The sequence below is a fragment of the Neofelis nebulosa genome, chromosome 5, assembly GCF_028018385.1.
Source record: "Neofelis nebulosa isolate mNeoNeb1 chromosome 5, mNeoNeb1.pri, whole genome shotgun sequence".
Taxonomy (NCBI): Eukaryota; Metazoa; Chordata; class Mammalia; order Carnivora; family Felidae; genus Neofelis; species Neofelis nebulosa.
The window spans coordinates 145,484,050-145,496,770 of NC_080786.1; the positions used below are offsets into that span (position 1 = coordinate 145,484,050).

General features: G+C 40.9%; 1 protein-coding gene across 1 annotated transcript; it reads right to left on the bottom strand.

The window, feature by feature from the left end:
• Positions 1-10,661: 10,661 nt before the first annotated feature.
• On the bottom strand, positions 10,662-11,392 carry LOC131511506 (keratin-associated protein 7-1). The gene has a single exon (XM_058729155.1). The coding sequence runs from the start codon at positions 11,319-11,321 to the stop codon at positions 11,058-11,060; it is 264 nt and encodes an 87-aa protein (XP_058585138.1). The 5' UTR covers positions 11,322-11,392; the 3' UTR covers positions 10,662-11,057.
• Between the last annotated feature and the right edge of the window lie 1,329 nt (positions 11,393-12,721).

A 12,721-nucleotide genomic window follows, 5' to 3' on the forward strand; every position in this document is an offset into this window, starting at 1 on the left:
CAAAGCAAGCTATTTATTTATGTACCTACACTGCTGTGGTGCCTTCAGAGCTAGTCAAGTGACAGCTTCCTCCTTACAGTCTGCTTCCAATAACCAAAGTGTATACAAAAGGCAGATCTGGTTATGATACACACACACACACACACACACACACACACACATCAAAATGTTTCAATAGCTTCCCACTGCTTTCAGGATAATTTTTTAAAATTTATCTTTAAACTGTCCTAAAAGCCCCAACTCAATGCTTAACCTTCACTGTCAATGTACCTTCTGAAAGGTACCATTCTCCTTCTCACTCTAGAACCTTAGCACTTGCTGCCTATTCTGATGGAATTCTTTTCCCTCCCCTCCCAGAAACCTCTAGACACCAGCTCAACCACTTCCTTTGGAAGGCCTTTCTGTCCTCCCTTCCCCTGAATGAGCTACATCCACCGACAGCATCATGGAAGACCACCATCTCCCCCGTATCTGCAGTACTTTTCATAGTTGTCTTTAACTCTTACCTAAGTGACTGATATCTGGTTCACTCCCCTGCTCAATCATGGGCAGAAACAATGCCTTTAATCAGCCTTGATCCTTCTCTAGCTCATTACTGGGCATGGTGTAAGTTTTCAATAATATCAACTGAATGAATGGATGAGTCAATTAATTAATATTTTAAATGTAATTTGGCCACTCACTTGCTGTGAGAATTCAGGCTCATCACTTTTCTGGGCCCCAAGCCATTTGACTACAAAATGAGATGAGTTGACTTCCTGGGACTCAACACCTCAACCATGGTATGATCCTCACATCAAAATCACAGATGAGCCAAGATTACAATGCGACCCTCTCTCCTTGGAATTTGGTCAATTAAGCACACGGCTATATGAGCACTTTTGCTCACCGCAGTACACACTCCTGCTAAGACAAAGTAATGGGCTCCCAGCTGCCATCACTTTAAAAAACAAAATGCAGTGATGGAATCACAGAAGAGAATTGGGGAAGTTTCTGCAAAACATTCCACCACAATAGTTTCTGAAGTTTGGTCTCTGCAAGAATCGCCCTGGATACTTGTTTTAAATGCACACTTCTAAGCTCCATTCCTTTAGATTCATATTCACTGGGTCTGAGGTAGGGCCAAGGAATCTGCATTTTTAATAAGCAGTCCCAGGGATTCCAGTAAAGGCAGTGCTTCGGTCACACCTTGAGAAATCTGTAGTGTTCAATGGGAAGCTCTCTGAAAGGTGTCCTCTTTAACAAAACACAAATCTCAAAATGAGATGAGTGTGAAATGGTGAAGGATAAAAAGGAGACACCTTCTTAGCCAGGCTTGATAAACCAGAGTTAATATGACTTATTATCATGGGTAACTTTGTTTCCCAGGAGACATTCAGCGATGTCTGGAGACATTTTTGTTTGTCACGACTGGGGTGATGCTGCTTCGCATCTAATGGGTAGGGGCCCAGGTTGCTGCCAAGCAGCCTACAACGTATAGGGCAGCACCACCCCCTGAACTCTCACAACAAAGAACCATCCAGCCCAAAATGTCAATACAGCCAAAGTCAAGAAACACGGCCCTCAAGTCAAGATCACATGCAGTCAAATATGGTTGCCAGACAATACGCCCCAAAAGTGTCACAGGACAAGCCCAGAACTTGCTGACCAAGTCTTGGGGCTAACTTGAGACACAATTTCAACGCCTTGCTATCTCAGCACTTGTGGGGCTAAGCCACGTTTGTGAGGTCACTTGGTTAATTATCAGGGCAAGCACCTAATTACCGAAGCTTGCTATTTGATGCAGAACCCATGATGTGTCCTTAAGAAGTAAGGTGACACCACAGTGATGCCTGGATGCATAATCAGCTCACTGACTCTTGTCAGAAGCACCTCACAGGTGCTTAACGACCAACATGAAAAGTCATCCCCAGGAAGGTATGTTTTTGCTGTCAGCTTTTAGTCCCTGGTGGCAGAGGAAGGTCATTTTTGACATCTACTTTCTATTCATAGTAATGCAAAACCGGGAGCTGAGGTCCACTTTTTGGACACAAAGGGAGGGTTCGAGCCGGAAACTGGAAATGTGTACAAATTAAAAGCAGAGCACCAACCTGTAAGCTGAGTTAGTCCAAAGGAAAAAGGTTAAGAAATTATGGTCTGTTGTGCTACCTCAGCACTAAACAGACTCACTGATGACTATAAGCATGACACTTCAGCATCTTCACTCACCGGTTGCCCTTTGGAAGGCTTAACGTTATGTCCTTCTGCCTTAAAAATGTTTTGTACTACCTGCCTAACAACACACGATGGCAAGCTTTGTTTACCGGAAGCATCGTTTCCTCAGTCTTTGCTGACCAAAAACTAAACATAAAAATAAATATGAATTTCAAAAGCAGGACCTATGTCCCCAAAGATTTCTTTATCTTAAAATTTAAGGCTGCTCATTAGGAAAGTCTTGAAAATTCTGAAGTTGCAATCGACTGCATTGGACAGAGACGTTTCAACATGGAGGCAATGAGACACATTTGTAAAGAGATCACCTAAGAGGGGAGAGTGACTGGAAGGGGAAGAGAAAAGAACAGGACACCCCAACTGCTAACACTGTTGTCAAAGATAATGTCAGGAGTTTCACAGGCAAGTCACTGCAAAGGAACTGGTGTCTGAGAAATAACAGAGTATGTTTAGAGACAATGATTCTCAGCACCTTTAAGATGTCTTATAGAATATCCGAAGAGGTCTCTGCCTGGCAGGCCTCAGAAGCAAGAAATACTTCCATTTATTTGACAGAAAGTTCTCCTGCTTCAATTTTAAGTGCTTTTCCTCTCTCCGCAGTGGAAATGAAAAACGTAAACTAGTTATTCCATAAATAGCAGTAAAAGTAGAACAAAAACATAGGAAAAATAGTATTTTTAAAAACTTTGCTTTTTTGCTGAAAATCTTCATACCATTTCGTCAATACTTTCAAAATCAAGAGTGAGATCCACGTCCCTCTCTACTTCCTTAGGGATAAGAATCTACCAGACGGGGCCAGGGCTCAAACTTTACCTGCACACAAATCACCTGCGATCTTGTCAGTGAAGGGCTCAAGATTCCATCTTTTGAACGGTGACGACAATGCTGCTTGTCCTCTGACCGTATTTTAAGGAGCAAAGGATTAAGCTTTTCCCCTAGGGTTTTAAATAATTATAATAATCCCATAAATATTTATCAAGTGTGTGCGATGTAGCACATTGAATTAGGCACAGTGCATATCCGTAAGGAACTCACAGTCTAGTGAGGGAATCGCTGGGGGCAAGAAAGAGAAACGGCAGCCCTCACCTCACTAGTGATGAACCAGAGCATTCCCCACGTCCATACACCAGCTCCGGGACATCAAGTCAGGCAAGGTCAGTCTGTGACAATGACGGAGTAAGGTAGAAACAAGACTACTCTGTAATCGCGTCCAAGAACAGATGAAAACAGCAACACTATTCCAACACAAAACTGACGAGGCATCGTCTTCAGTGACCGCTGCCTCTTTACCAGTAACAGCTTCGGGCTTTGTCCAGTAACAACTGGATGTAAAAACTGTTCAAGTGAAAACTGTTAAAAACTGTTAAAACATCCGATCAGAGAATAAGGCCTGCTTCACGACAGTACCTGTGGGAGACAGAATAATGGTCCCCCAAAGAAGCTTCCATCCTCATTCTGGGAGCTGTGAGGATGTTATGTTACGTGGCAAAGGGGAGTGGAGGTTGCTAACTCACTGGCTTCAGGCAGGGAGATACCCTGGATCCTCTGGGGCGGGTGGGGGGGGGGGGGGGGGCAATGTAATCAAAAGTGAAGGAGGAAGTGAAGGAGGAGGGCAGGAGGGTCAGAGTCAGAATCAGGGAGAGAGACTGGAAGATGTTTTGCTGCTGTTTGTGAAGATGGAGGAAGGGGACACAAACCAAGGGATTGGGGGCAAGTCTTTAGAACTGGAAAGGGCAAGGAAACCTGATGGATGCCGTCCTACCAACACCTCCACTGGAACCAGGTAAAACCCACTGTGAATTCCTGACCTCCACACTGTAAGAGCGTAAATATGTGCTGTTTTAAGCCACTAACTTTGTGGCAATTTGTTGCAGATCATATCCAATCCAGAAGAGACTGCTGCCTGCTTTAGTCCTTTCCAAAATCACCTCATGCCAGCCCAGATCTTAGAAGAAACCCTCCCTAAAACCCTTTTATCGAGGAATCTTGCAGTTCTCCTGTTGCAGAATTTCTTCTTTTGCAGCAGGCTAATAACCCAGCTTTGACTGCAGGTGTGTCCCTGATGGTCTCCTTGGTGGTGGGCTTTGGCAGTGTGAATGGTGTGATATTAAAGTAAATAGAGGTGGGGCTTTTAAACTGGAACTAGGGAAGCTCCCTAGGGTGGAGGATGTTTTGAAGGATCTGTAGGAGTTCACCAGATGAAGAAGGGGGTAGAAAGGAGCAAAGAAATATGGCAGGTCCGATTACTGGAGAAAGGAAAGGATGGTAGGGACAAATAGGAAATGGGGCTAGAGGAATTGGTAGTTGATCTTTATCCTGAAAACTGTAAATAACCAAAAAATTACCTGAGTTTGTGAAAGAAAGAAAGAGGAAGGAAGGAAGGAAGGAAGGAAGGAAGGAAGGAAGGAAGGAAGGAAGGAAGAAGGAAAAAAAGCACACCATATGATTATTTCACATTTTGAGGGATGATTATGTCTGCTGTATGGAAAAGCAGTTGGGACCTGGCTGGTAGACTGGGTAGGCAGCTGATGTAGTAATCCAGGCATGAAATCACAAGGATGTGAATCAGGCAGAAATATTAGGAATAAAGATCTGACAGCATTTCTTAGGGAAAGTGAGGAGGCAAAATCTAAGGACTTGGTAGCAAGGTAGAGAATGGAGCCTAATATTCACTAAAAGTTATTTGGCAAGCTTGTAAAATAACGGAGGATCTTGATAATCCCAGAGTCAAATCAACAAACACATGGTTGACATTCTGTCTCTCTTATCAGTGGTAGAAAGATGGGCTTGGAAGGAATCTAGAAACCCCAGCTTGATAGTTCATTTGAGTCTCCACTTTCTTACTTGGGGAGTATTTGCCTACAGAAAAATTACACAATTCTTACCAATTTCCTCAGGATACCTAACCTCCCAAGATAATTGTGAGAATTAAATAGAATTCAGTGTTGGTGAGGATGTGGAGAAAAGGGAACCTACTGTTGGTGGGAATGTAAAATGGCACAGCTATTTTGGGAAATAGTATGGAGGTTCCTCAAAAATCTTGAAAACTAGGATTACCATATGATCTAGCAATCCCACTTCTGGATATATAACCAAAGAAAATGAACACACTAATTTGGAAAGATATCTGCGTCCCCATGTTGACTGCAGCATGTTTTACAATAACCAAAACATGAAAGTAACCTAAATGTTCATTGATGGATAAATGGATAAAGAAAACGTGATGTATATAAATATGATATATAATGGAATTTTATTCATATAAAAACAGGAAATCTTGTCATTTGCAACAACATAGATGGAACATTATCCTGAGTGAACTAAGTCAGATAGAGAAAGACAAATAACATGTCATGTCTATGTGGAATCTTACCAATGGAAAAAAAAACAAAAACTAAACTCATAGATACAGAAAAATTGGTGGTTGCTGGAAGCAGGGGTGGGCAATATGGGTGAAGGTAATAAAATGGTACAAATTTCCAATTACAAATAAGTTCTGGGGATATAATGTACAGCATCATAACTATCATTAATAAGGTATTATATTTTTGAAGGTTGCTAAAAGTAAATCTTAAGAGGGAATAGATGTTAACTAGATATTGTGGGGATTTTTTCGCAATGTATACAAATCTTGAATCATGTTGTACAACTGAAACTGATATAATGTTGTCAATTATATCCCAATAGAAAAAGAGTTAAGTAAGATTCTCTGGAAGTAGTTTGTAAACTGTAAATCACTATGTACATATAAGACCTAATTATCAATGGCATAAGAAGTGATGTTAAACAGGATATTTCTGGGACAGAGTTTTATAACTTTAAAAGTGCCATATAGGGACACTTGGGTGGCTCGCTCAGTTAAGCATCTGACTCTTGATTTCGACTCAGGTCATGATCTCCGCTTCAGTCTCTGTGCTAACAACATGGAACCTGCTTCGTATTCTCCGTCTGCCCCTCCCCTGCTCGCGCTCGCTCTCTCTCTCTCTTTCTCTCTCTCAAAATAAATAAATAAACTTCTTAAAAAGATAATAACTTTAAAAAAGTAAATAAAAGTGCTGTATAACTTGTTTTAAGAATGGAGGGATGAATTTGGAGTCATATGCTCCTTGGCTATATCTTGACATTTTTTTCTTTACAAATGGATGATACCACTCAACCAAACTATTTAACTTTTTAACATCTGTTTTCTCCTCACTAGCATGGTAGTAATGAAGCCTACCTCAAAAATAACTGTTATGCATATAAATAGTGAAATTATCTATTCTTGTGCCTGTCACATCATTACTGCAGGAGAAAAGGAGACAAATTGTTGTACTTCATCCCTTCTTGTGCTTTTCAAGATATTTACATTTTTTAACTTCAAGATAGCTCACAAACCAAACAGACTTTGCCCCTGACGCTCCCCAGAATATCAACTGAGGAGGGATTAACTAAATTTCCGGACAATGGGAAAGAGAAGAAGAGAAAACAGAAAGCAGGAGGAAGCGGGGCACCTGGACGGCTCATCTGGTTGTGTGTCCAGTTTTGGCTCAGGTCATGATGTTGCAGTTTGTGAGTTCAGGTTCCATGTTGGGCTTGCTGCTGTCAGCACAGAGCCCACTCCAGATCTTCTGTTCCCCTCTCTCTGTCCCTCCCATGCTCCACTCGTGCTCTCTCTCAAAAATAAGCTATAAAAACATTTTTAAAACTTTAAAAAAATTAAAAGCTAAGGGGTGCCTGGGTAGCTCAGTCGGTTGAGCGTCCAACTTCAGCTCAGGTCATGATCTCGCGGTCCGTGGGTTCGAGCCCCGCGTTGGGCTTTGTGCTGACAGCTCAGAGCCTGGAGTCTGCTTCGGATTCCGTGTCTCCCTCTCTCTCTGCCCCTCCCCTGATCATGCTCTGTCTATCTCTGTCTCTCAAAAATGAATAAACATTTTTTAAAAAAATTAAAGGCAAAAATAAAAATAAAAATAAAAGAAGGAGGAAGCTACAGCAGAGACCATGAAAGGGGACTACAAGCAAAATGCAAGCCAATCTTCCCTTCAAATCCCCAGAGAGAATCAAGGCCAACAACACTTAGAGAAGTGTAGTATTGGGGCTGAAACAGAGGTAGGGTGGTTAAATGAAAATCTAGTTGAAGAACAGGAGGGTAGGAGGGCAACTGACCTTTACAGTCTGACATTTGGAGACACACCCCGCCCCAGCCTAAAGGTCAGCCAGCCCCTCTTTTACCCTAAGGTGAATCAGTTGTGAACTTTTCCCCCACACACAGCGCTCCAGTGCAGCTTCGTCCCTGTGTCATTATTAAATCTGAAAGGACAATTGGCAGGTCACGGCACTGATTATTCTAGCACATGATGAGGCATAGATGAGCATATATGGCAATAATAGAATAGCAATGAGCATGCTTCACACCCATATCCTAGTTTCTAAATAGTCATCTTCACTCAAGAAATCTGGAGTCCTGGAGAAATGACTGATTCCTTGACTGGAGAAGAGAAGTTCAAGATGAGCCTGGAACATTCTTCTGAGCCAGAAAGTAAAGAACTGTTCAAATAGTGATGAGGGCCATTTCTAAAGAACTTAGGAGCCTGTGTGAAGATTTCCTCACTGTCCAAATCTGGGGCAATCTGAGCATCAAAATTAACAGTAACATTCACAGATTATAACATTGAGTAAAATAAGAATCCACATGCCCATGCTGATATAAACATTGACACAAATACATAAGCGCACAAAATATAAATGGGGAAAAGAAAGTTCTTTCTTAGGATAGAATGCCAACTAATAAATAGTAGAAGGATTTATAAAATTAGAAAGTTGCAAATGCATCCTAAAATTAGTGGGTAAAAGCTTGATAAGGAATAGGATGCTTACATAGTATCTGGGTATCAACACACTAATGACTGATGACAGAACTTCATAGTCAAGGGGAAACAGCAACTGCATAGTGAGGAAGCGTGAAGGACACTACTTTTACCAAGTGATCAAAATCCATACCAACCAAATTTGCATAGAACGACATCATGTGACTCCTGATGCAACACACCAAGAAGAACACAGCCTGGGGGGTGCCTGGGTGGCTCAGTTGTCTGAGCCACTGACTGGCTCAGGTCATGATCTCACAGTTTGGTTCGTGAGTTCCAGCTCCACATCAGGCTCTGGGCTGACAGCTCGGAGCCTGGCACCTGCTTCAGATTCTGCGTCTCCCTCTCTCTTTCTGCCCCTCCCCTGCTCACGCTCTGTCTCTCTCTGTCTCTTGAAAATAAAGAAACGTTGAAAAAAAATTTTTTTTAATGAACACAGCCACTTCTATGGCATCTGTACCACAGATATTCAACATGAACCTAATCATGAGGAACATCAGATAATCCCAAATCAAGGGACATTCTAGCAAACAATCAACCTGCATCCTTGAAATTAGTTGAGGTCAAGAAAGACTGAGAAAGGCTGAGGAACCGATCCAGACTAAAAGACTAAAGAGACACACACAATCCTGGCTCAGATCCTGGACAAGGGGAAGAATAACTATGAGGGACAAATTGGGACAATTAACGAAGTTTGAGTATGTACTGTGGATTCAATAACAGTTTTAATATTAAATATTCTAATGTTCATAATCATTCTGTCCTTGTTCTAAGGACAAATGAGCACGATACCTAAAAGTTATTCTGAAATGGATTTGCCACTCTGTAAATATTATATTATGAAATATATATAATATTATACATACACACAGTAATGTATGTGTATTATATATAGTGATAAAGTAAATGGGGCAAAGTGTAAACATTGAATAAACCCAGACATGCAGAACTGATTTGCCCTGTCCTGACAACTTTTCTGTGAATCCGGAATTGTGTCAAAATAAAAAAAAAATCAAATTGGTGAAACAAAATGATTATGGTTTTAGAACAATTATGGCTTTAGGTAAATGTTAGCCATGATGACAGAATCTAGACTCTACTGGTTGATAGAGATCCCAGATCACCTGTTTGGTACTTGATGCTTCCAGAATCTTCCCACAAATGGGTCAGCCTGCCTATGTGTTGGAGCTTTGCATGTGAAAGCCCACTTCGTCTTCGGATAGCCCTGCTCTTTGTCCCTTTTGCACACTGACATCTCTTGATATGCAACTCTTACTCACCTCTCTCATGGTCATGTCTATAGATCCAAACTTCCCTTCTATGAAAGCTTACGACACTGTTTATGTTATGTTTCTATGGACGAGGAAAAAAAATAACTCCAAAGGACATTAATGGAACAATCAAAAAAATTGTATGTACAGTATGCACTGTAATTTAGATGGTAATATTACATCAATATTAAATTTCCTCATTTTAATAATTACACAGTCCTTGATCTTAGGTTAAGTGCCATATATACACATGGATGTTATCATAGGCTGTTTTCTATTTTAAGTCTTTGGAAGGAAATGAGTAAAGAATATCTTTGGATAATCATTTATGGCACATTAATTGGTATAAAATAGGAGACTCTCAAGTGCCTTTTAAATATTGAATAAAATAGGGGCATCTGGGTGGCTCAGTTAAGCATCTGATTCTTGTCTTCAGTTCAGGTCATGATCTCATGGTTTGTGGGATCGGGCTCCATGTTGACAGCACGGAGCCTGCTTGGGATTCTCTCTCTCCTTCTCTCTCTGACACTCCTCGCATTCTCTCTCTCTCAAAATAAATAATTAACTTTGAAAAAAATATTGAGTAAAGTATATTGAAGTCTACAGGACAAGGATTATGTTTTATTTATCTGTATGTTTCCAAATCTTACAACAATCTTTGGTGTTGTGTCTACTTGGTGAGTGTCTGCTGAGTGAGTATCTCTTGAAAACAGGCAGCTTCTCAAGCTGGTCTCTATCTTAGTTGCTTGTTACAGCCCCCAAATTCTTAACACAGTGGCCAGAGCCCAGTTAAATTTCATGCACACATGAATGAACTTTATATTGGATTATATTATATATTTTTTATATTTACATACATATACATATTTTATTTTATATATTTATTTTAAAATTTATATATTTATTTCATATTTATTTTATATGTTTATTTTAAAAACTGAAACCATGGGGCACCTGGGTGGCTCAGTCGGTTAAGCATCCAACTTCAGCTCAGGTCATGATCTCACGGTTCCTGGGTTCGAGCCCCACTGTAGGCTCTGGACCGACAGCTCAGAGCCTACAGCCGGCTTTGGATTCTGTGTCTCCCTCTCTCTGTCCCTCCCTTGCTCGTGCTCTGTCTGTCTCTCTATCTCAAAAATAAACAAACATTTAAAAAAATTAAAAATTGGACTCTCAACATAAAGGGGGAAAAAATGATTATGCATCACCCTCTCCTGGAATGCAGTCTTAAGTCCAAATAAGAGTTGGTTAAAGTCAACCATCATAAGTAGAAACTGGCTAATGAATTCAAAAGCATAAAAGCAGAGTAAAATAAATAACTGGAACACAAATATTTGTGCTGAATGAAATAGATTTATTGAGAGACTGACAGCAAAACCCCTTCCTACCCACACCCTATTGTAATACATTGATGTTGATGTAGAATTTAACAGTACATGAGCAAAGTAACTAAAAGAGACAAACGACTTGCTTCACTGCTGAAAGTCAGGTATGTCAGAGAAACACATCTTGCTTTCTTTGGCTGTAAGGTGAGGATCAGTTCAGCATCTGATGTCTGGTTGCTTTGTTCAGCATCGTCAAAGACCAGGGCCTCAGTAAGAAAGCAGCAAGGTGGAAGAGATATCTCCCAAGCACATCTGGAGGCAAGAAGACAGCCGTTGCTCTTCAGGTTGTTTCGCACACAGAGAAGCGATGGAGAGTTCTACAGTTGTCTAGAGCCATTGGTCCATCAGTACGTGCTGTAGCCGAAGCCAGAGTTAGAGCCCCATGGCCTGCAGCAGCTGCCACCGTAGCAACAGCCCCTGTTGTACATGTTGCTACCGCCAAAGCTATAGCCCAGGGAGCCGTAGCCGTTGCATCCGTAACCATAGTTCAGGGGAGAGCCCAGGGGCACGACGCAGTTCAGGGGGGTGGCTCTGAAGGTCCTGTGGAAGTTGGTTCCATAGCAAGGATAGCCTGGGAAGTAGCTTCCACAGCAGAAGAAACGAGTCATGGTGGCAGGAGTTGAGGAGAAATAGGGTGGATTGTGAGGAGCAAGTTGCCCAAGTGTGAATGCAGGTCTCCTCTTGCAGAGGGCTTTTTATACCTCCAGCTGGTGGGCATGACACAGTTGTCTAAACATCTTCCCCTTAATTTGCATAAATAATTCTCTTACTTGGCAATAAAATGCTCATAAAGGAACCCACAGACTCACTGCCCACGTTTTTGTTGGCTTTTCTATTTGCAAAGGAATGTGTTGTAGCTTCAAAGCCAGAGCCGTCCTTGACACACAACTGAATTCTTTTCATCAGTGTCCCGCAGTTTAACCACCGTTTTGATTGCATCATGGGAGACTCTTTAAATCCTCTGATTATAAACTCCTCCCAAGACACAGCTGGACCAAAAAAGCTTTGGCAACAATGTAAGCTGTTCTGCAGGGTCTTGAAATTCTCTCCACATGCCATTCAAAAATATCAGTATAACAACTGTTCAACAAGTACGAAATTCCTCTGGAGCGAAGCAAATTATTTGCAACTACAGGTGGCAGTTGCACAAACACTGTGATGGACTCAGCACCACTGAATTGTTCACTTTAAGATGGTTCATTTTATGTTATGTGAATTTCACCTCAATAATTTTGTTTTCTTTTTCTTTCTTTTTTTTTCTCTTTTTTGGGTTTTTTCTTTTTTTTTTTTTTTTTTAGTTTTCAATTTTTAAAACATTGCTACACATATCCATCAAAAGAGGTCTTTTTACCGAGGCTGCGGGGACACCAGACAATAAGATGGCTGTGGCTAATCTACAGGTAATTTTCATGTATTTCATTTATGAGCATCTTCCTTGTTAATGAACATCTTTTTTCATGCAGAACATACAATTTTTGTTGTAAATCATCTTGAACACTGCCAGGCTGTCTTGTGGAGTTGCTCCATTGGGGCTGAGTGGAACGATGCTCAATTTCAAAGTCACGTTGTACCACGCTTGCTTCTTACCGACTCCTAGTAAAACAAGTTTGGATGCTGTGATCCATTACGAAATACCAGTTATATTTAAGGAGCACTTACTTCTGCTTACATTTTGCCACGTCTGACCATTTCTCATGACGAAGGTAAACCAGAAAGAATTTGAGCTCAGCAAAGTTCAGTCTACTCCAATTCAAATGTTTAGGAAATAATCTTGGTATATAGGTGAATAAGGGTCTGGATTCTCTGAAGGTAGAAAATTTCATCGATATCAACTCCTTTTGCTTATTGTCTCCTTAGTGGACAATCATAAAGCCCAACAGGCAAAACTAATTATTTCAGTCAGACATCTCTCTCTTTATTAAGATTTCACCTCTCTCAGTTTCTTTGATAGAAGAATTGTTTACATGCAATGACATGTAGAGCTAGAGTATAATGCAAAGTGAAATAA